Consider the following 7,792-nt stretch of genomic DNA (forward strand, 5'->3'; position numbering starts at 1 on the left):
GCCCATGAGGCCAGTGGCAACACAGAATCTGCTCTTGCTTATAGAAAATGATGCATTTACCCTAAGGGCAGGGCTATTTCTTTGCTAAAATCATGTTCCAATAGGGCATGGTTTTGAATTAACAAGGTACCTTCCTAAAATAGGTTCAAGTTGCTAATGAAATCAACAGGATGTTCAAAAGAAGAGTCATAGTTCATACACCTTTGGATTACATGCTCATTTTGTTTTATTAGCCCAGAGCCTTACAAATAATCGTGAATTACAAGGCTTCGTCAATATGTTTCCACTGGGATCATTGATACTGCTCTCCAAGAACAGTGTGGTTGAATGCTGTCCACAGCAACCACATTCACGATGTCATACAATCCCGGAGTATAATCTGTAGGCTTCTGGAGGGAATCCTCAGTAAAAAAGATGATGTCATCTACTATGCCAGTTCTTCCATCAATACTGGTAACACAGACCTATCAAGAGAAATGAGGGCAATGAGTATGGAGAAGCATAACCCACCACAGATGGCCCTCAACAACCCCTTGGCTCTACTCAGCAGGTCCTTCAACCCATCACTGATTCTCATCCTTGACACACAGGGAATGCCTGGGTACTGTGTTATCACAATGATTCAGCATCCCACCTCACTCCTATTAAAGCAGAGAAATAAGACAAACATTGGGTGGCATATGAGAGGATGTGCCCTTCAGGCTACCCAATGTGACCTCACACTCTATCTCCTGTGTGATGAGAAGACATGCCCTTCATGCTACCCAATAATGGACCCACACTATCTCCTGTGTGATGAGAAGACATGCCTTTTCAGGCTACCTTATGTGACCCCAAACTCTATCTCCTGTGTGATGAGAAGACATGCCCTTCATGCTACCCAACATGGCTTCACACTCTATCTCCTGTGTGATGAGAAGACACGATCTTCATGCTACACAATGTGGCCTCACACTCTAGCTCCCTGACTTTACATCTCATTCTCAGGCTGTACTGACCAAGGTCTTACCCACCTTTAATTAGCAGGCTGAACACCTCAAACCCAGTGCACTCAAATTTCTCCCACAATTGCCTCACAGCCAAGACACTTTCTAACTCTTGTCCACAAACATCCTAACATCAAGTAAAGCACACAAGTGGGGCGTTAACTGTGTATATATTTTACATTATTTTCTGCTTATTTCCTTTTCAATCAGTGAATGTGTCCACTTTGGCAGGGGATATATTGCCAAAAATACCAAAAAAATCCTGGGTAAAAAAAAAAAAAAAGTGATCAGAAAGGAAGAATAGGCAGCTACCTACCGAGGACAAAGGCAATATGGAAGCAAATTACCTCATCCATATTCTGGGAATTTAGGAAGCTCACAGCGTTGATAGTGATGTTTGGAGTACCTGGCTTCAAGGAATATTCAACCAGCAACAAGTCTCCTTTAAAAGGCAAGAACCCTAAAACAGCAAAGAAAATTAGAAATGTAAATACAATTGCACTTACATCATATCACATTACTTCAGGTCATTTGTCACTGAAATAGGCTAAACAACATTTCCTGAATGTAAAGTAACTTTTCCAAATACTTAGATACCTTTTGGACAGGTATGGTGGTTCATGCCTTTAATGCCAGCAGTCCAGATGCAGAGGCAGGTAGATCTCTGTGAGTTTAAGGCCAGCCTGGTCTGCAGAAAGAATTCCAGGACAGCCCAGACCACAAAGTGAGACCCTGTCTCAAAAAAACAAAAACAAAAACAAAAAACAAAACCCCATCACAGACACCTTGAACATCTTCCTACAATAAGGGAAATTTATAATGCTTCAAACACTGGTTCTTCTACCCTGATTAATGGTCAGATGCTGATAACTAACAACTGTGTGTCTCGGAGTGAGCATTTTGGTAGGATCACTGGTATTCCTCCTCAAATTGTTACATCTCCTTTGGGAGAGGCAGCCAGGCACATTAGTTGAAGCAAATTGTTGAGCCAGTGAGCCTTTCAGCATACCTAGGCTAAAGAGAAAATGTGAGGACCTAACTGTTGAGATAGTGTTCCAGAATAAGGACACAGAGAAGGGGTGGAGAGAGAGCAAAGGCTCCAGGGCTATTTGCAATGACTGACGTATATCTAATATAAATCCCTTACATGTAGGGTGTTTTCAATGAACAGACATTGAATGCAGTCAGATGTGCTGGCCAAAGCTTATTATCTCAGTCCTGGAGGGATGGCTAGGCAGTTAAGAGCTCATGCTGCTGTAGTAGAGGGCACAGGTTGGCTTCCCAGAAACCACACAGTGCCTCAGAACCATCTGTAACTCTAGTTTCAGAGGATCTAAGACCCTCCTCTGGCCTCCTCAGGCACCAGGCACACATAGTACTCATATGTGCATATAAACACTCATATGCATAAATAAAAATTAATAAATGGTTTTTGTTTTGTTTTTAAGAATAGAGCTGGGCATAGTGGCACACACCTTTGATCTCAGAACTTGGAAGTCAGAGGCATGGGGAACTCTATAAGTTTCAGGCCCACCTAGTCTATATAGTGAGTTCTAAACAACCAGGGCTAATTAGAGAGATCTTGTATTAAAAAAAAAAGAAAAAGAAATGAGAGAGAGAGAGAGGAGAGAGAGAGAGAGAGAGAGAGAGAGAGAGAGAGAGAGAGAGAGAGAGAGAATAGAAAATGCTCTCACCAGATTGGCCTGTGTAGGTCGTTTTCTTGATTAGTAGGGAGGCCTAGCACATTGTGGGTGGTACAAATCCAGGATAGGTTGTCTTAATGGTATATAAGAAGGCAGGGTGAGCCATGAGGAGTAAGTAACCCAGTAAGCAACACCCCTTCATGGTCTCCATTTCAGTTTCTGTCTTAGGTAGCTGTATTGAGCTCCTGCCCTTATTTATCTTGACTATGGACTACAATCTTCAAGATGAAATAAACCCTTTCCTCCCCAAGTTGCTTTTGGTCACAGTGTTCATCACAGCAGTTGAAACCCTAATGAAGACATGCTCCCTCTCCCAGAAGCTATCAATTATCAATATTTCCTTTGCTAGGAGTGAACTTCGTGTCCACTTTCACACTTGATGCTGAGATTTGGTCTGGGTTGAGCTTGCATGAAGCTTCTTTTAAAGGCATTGAACAAGAGATAGTTATAGTCTATTGAGCTTGGGTTATACGATCTTCAGAATGTGGGAGGTGTTCTTACAATTGGAAATAAGGTACAATAAAGGAGAAAGAGGTTAATATTGTTTAAAACTTTCCTGATATCATTTACAGTGTGAATGCAATCACTGATGACTCTATATGGTTTTTATTTATCAACTTATTTCTGTAGTTTTTTCTTTTTAAAATTTTTGGTTTTTCAGATATGTTTCTTCAGGGTCTTTTAAAGCTCACTGTATATCCAAGGTGTGGTTCTGAACTCAAGAAACCCTAGCTTCTGGCTTCTGAGTGCTGAGATCATAGAATTTTTGTTGCTTTGCTTTTGAGACAAGGTATCAAGAAGTGTTGGGACTAAAGGCATGTACCTCCATGTCTACAAGAGGGCATTTTCTCAATTGGTGTTTTCTCTTCCCAAATGACTCTAGTCTGTGTCAAGCTGACCTAACAATTAGCCAACACAGTGAATCAGTGCTTTTTTAAAAGTGCTTTTAGGTCCACCATGCTCCAGTGGAAGGCCACATGGCCGTGAATTTATAGGCAGTACAAACTGAATTTGATCAGTGAATACAAAGAGGACACAAAGTTGGGTAGATAGGGAAGGGGCAGATTTACGGGACATGAATACAGTCTAAGTTCATTATGTAAAATTCTCAAGGAACTAAATAAAATGTTAAACCATACCTCCAGAAAGAAGTTGCATGGGAAAGAAAGTTTCCTCACTGATATAGATGTTGTCTCCTGTTGTATAAGTCACACATTTAATGCAAAGTCTCTTGTCAAATTCGGATGGTTCAATACCATAAATGGGATCCGACACAGCTTTCACCTACAAGATAAGGAGATAGTGGTTGCAGCTAAAAATAACAATTACAGTCAGGACTTTGTATATGCAAATGATTCACCACCAAAACAACTGCAATTTAATGAGTCGGTTTGTCACAGTTGTAAGGACATTTGGGACATACGACTCCTGTTAGAGACAAAGTGCTTTATTTTTCACATCAAGACAGCCCTCATTCAGTAGAAATCATTTCAATGACAGCTTATCACTCCCACTACTGCCACTGTTCTCTGCAAGCATGTATACACAGGTGGCATGCACTCACACAGACACATGTATACATGCTTAAAAATAAAATAAATCTTCAAAAGTAGAAATACTGGGAACACAGAGAAGAATACACATATATTCTAAGGCTTAAGGAAAGATTTTCATATACTGTTGCCCTTCCCAATCAAATGGCACTGAGTGGATGATCCAATACATGGTACAGGACCACTACACATAGCCAGTTATAAAGCAAGGTGTGGATCCTTGTCCCAGGACCCTATGTCAAAATCAGGGTGATTGAATGTTTGTATTTCTGTAAACATACAGCTTTTAGAAAAACAAAACCAAAATGAGACAGTACATGGGGCTTGAAACCCCAGCACGTGGAATGAAGAGACTAGGGAGATGACTGAATCTGAGGCCAGGCATGTGATATACAGACTGAGACTCTGTCTCCTAAAACAAGAATAAATACATTGGAAAAGAAATTAATGTCCACATAAATCATGAATTGACATTAGCTTTACAATTCCTGCTAAAAATCAGAAGGTAAAGACACAATGAGCATACTTAGAGTACGTTAACATTATACGTAAAATCAAGAACACAGAGTACTAGGTAAAATAATGGGAAGAAACATGCACAATTTTCCTAACAAAGACAGTATTTTTCCTAACATGGAAAAAGCTATTATGAATTTAACTAATGAGAGGAGTAAAAAGAAAAAATTGCTTCATTATCACTAAGATTTAAAGAAATTGGGAGGTTAGGGAACTGTCTCAGTGGATGAAGTGCATCTTGTGCAACCTTAGGGCCTGACTGCTGATTCCCAGCACCCTCACATAAAAGCAGGGTGTGGTGGAATCCATCCGTAACCTCAGTACTGAGAGGTAGAGACCACGAGATTCTGTGACTTTCTGGACAGGCAGAATAGCCCTAACAGTGAGCTCCAGGTTCTGTGAGAGACTGTCCCTAAACAGAAGGGGGCAAGAAACTGAGAGAAACATGCCAATGCTGAACTATGACCTTCACACATGCCTGCATGGGTGACTCCACATGCATACAACACACACACACACACACACACACACACACACACACGCACGCACGCACGCACGCACACACGCATACAAACAAACCACACATAAACAGGCAACAAAAAAGAGAGTTTTATAATTTGAAAATAATATTATGAAGCCATTTTAGTTCTCATTTTATAATAATATAATATAAAATTATTTTATAATAATAGTAATTAAAAATAATCTATGTTTACCAATACTGGCAAAAGGCTGTTTTGTAGCCTGTTGATGAGACAATCAATTTGGATATTATAGCTAAAAATAATTTAATATCATCCACTGATATGTAAACACCCTAACTGTCATGATAGAACTCTCATCCAGTGACTGATGGAAGCAGATGCAGAGACCCACGGCCAAGCCCCAAGTCGAGCTCAGGGAGTCCAATCAGTGAGAGAGAGGAGGGATTATATGAGCAAGAGATATCAAGACCATGAATGATGCTCATTTTAATCCAAGAGGAAATATCAAAATGCCATCACTATAAGAAAGTCTCAGCTAACTCAGTCTTACTTTGATTGTTTTGAGTGCATGAGTTGTTTCATCTTCTTCCACTAGAGGAATGACATTCATTCCAACATTCACCGGGACATTGCCACACACCATGTCTGGATTGAAGAAGATAGATTCATTAATGCAGCCACAGTCGGTACACAGGGTGGTCACAATTCCTCTGACAGTCTTCAACTTGGAGATATCTATGACACAGATAAACAAAGGTCACAACAGTTCATATCAAATGCAATCCGTCTCTACACAGAAGTCCTACTCTGAGCACCTGTGTAGATGTGAGCACGTATCATCACTTCTCTGACCAGAAAAACCGTTCCTGGGCCCTAAGATTGTGACCACTGAATGTCACTTCCACAGCATCTGTGGGTGGCCTGTCCCAGTAAGAGTACAAGTCCTGCTCAGGAAGCCTCTTTAAACTCCCATTACTGCTGGTATATGCCTGCCTCAGCAGCAGCAGCAAATGCATAACCATGGCTCTAATTTCTGACCAAGCATTAAAAGATATGTGCAGATGTAAGGACATGTTTTCAAATTGTCTTTTATTCTTCATGAGCATAATGGGTAAGCAATGTTTTGGGAACTGGCTCCAGTATCCTGCTGGGACAACCGGCCACCTTCCTTCATAGTACCCTCCTTATGACTGACTCTGCTTCCTGGCTTCAGATACATGTGTGCATGGGAAACAAGACCAAATTCAGTCTCCAGTGAGATGTTCCCTTTTCTGGGGAATACACAAAGGCTTCTTGCAAGGGGGAAGGGAGAGACAGTACATCCCGCAAAGACTTGTGTCACGTGTTCTTTGAGTTGGTCCAAACACCCTCCTGCTTTGGCCCACCAAGGGAGCTTGGAGCACAGTTCAGTGCTGGCCTAACTCTTGGGAACTCAGGGACACCCTCATGATCAACAGCCACTCAGGATGGCGGCCGGTCCCTCCCGCCATCTGTGTCCCACAACACCTCATGGTGGAGAGAGGCCCTTTTCTGAGGAGTCTTCTTGAGTGGGGGACATGGGGACTGACTCCCAGAAGATTACCTTGATCATGGGGACTGTCTCCAAGAAGATTATCTTGAATCTGTAGATTTTCTTCAGATTCGGTGCTCCTCCAAAAGAAATTTAAAATACGGCACAGAATTCTCTGCATAGTTACCACTGGCCTGGGCAACACCGAGGCTTTCTGATGAAGCTTGAGATATCCTGACTGTCAAGTTCGATTCTTCGGCATCCCTGAGATGGTAGTGAATGGCTAATAGACCAACCTGAGGAGAGCCTGCAGTAGGGTACCTCCACAGGGGCTTCCAGGTTTCAGGGAGACCACTGGAGGTCACTACTTTTCAGCCAATGAGACGCAACTGTTTGTTTACGTCACTACTGTAGCCAATGAGAGACACTGAGCAGGGAAATTTAGCCCCACCCACTCACACAAGTGAACCAATAGAAAATTCTCTGGAAAATTCCTAAGTTGGCCCTTAGTACGGGTACTCAGAGTGTGCATTTCTGCTTTGCACACTTTTGGTCTCCCCCCCCACACACACTTTTTTTTTTAGTTCTTTGAGTGAGAGTTTATTGATTTGAAGTAATATTGTAAGCACTTAAGGCTACACATTCCTTGGATCACTTCTTTCACTGTATTCCACGTGTTTTGACATAATTGAATTTCAACACTAAATATAGCAAAACTTCCTTTGACGTGTTTTTCACTTGATAGATTATAAGTGCATCCTTAATTTCCTATTTGTTTTTTATTCCTTTGTTTGGATTCTTCTTTTACTTTAAAACCCCTTCCTCAGGTTGTTTCTTGCCTTTTGTTCATTGAATTTTTTAATTGAATATTAATCATCTACTCTCTTACATTGGGACAGTGAGAAACTTAGGTAAATATTTTATTTTGCTGGGCGGTGGTGGCGTACGCCTTTAATCCCAGCACTCGGGAGGCAGAGGCAGGCAGATCTCTGTGAGTTCGAGGCCAGCCTGGGCTACCAAGTGAGTTCCAGGAAAGGCA

At 41.5% G+C, this 7,792-nt stretch overlaps 1 protein-coding gene across 1 annotated transcript; it reads right to left on the minus strand.

Annotated features, from left to right (window-relative positions):
* Positions 1–208: 208 nt before the first annotated feature.
* LOC143270815 (cancer/testis antigen 55-like) lies at positions 209–7,192 on the minus strand. Its single transcript, XM_076561941.1, has 5 exons — positions 6,826–7,192; positions 5,794–5,978; positions 3,829–3,973; positions 1,334–1,446; positions 209–464 (listed from the first exon to the last, which is right to left on the minus strand). The coding sequence occupies exons 1-5, from the start codon at positions 6,932–6,934 to the stop codon at positions 273–275; spliced, it is 744 nt and encodes a 247-aa protein (XP_076418056.1). The 5' UTR covers positions 6,935–7,192; the 3' UTR covers positions 209–272.
* Positions 7,193–7,792: the final 600 nt, after the last annotated feature.

Source organism: Peromyscus maniculatus, chromosome X (assembly GCF_049852395.1).
Source record: "Peromyscus maniculatus bairdii isolate BWxNUB_F1_BW_parent chromosome X, HU_Pman_BW_mat_3.1, whole genome shotgun sequence".
NCBI classification, from domain to species: domain Eukaryota; kingdom Metazoa; phylum Chordata; class Mammalia; order Rodentia; family Cricetidae; genus Peromyscus; species Peromyscus maniculatus.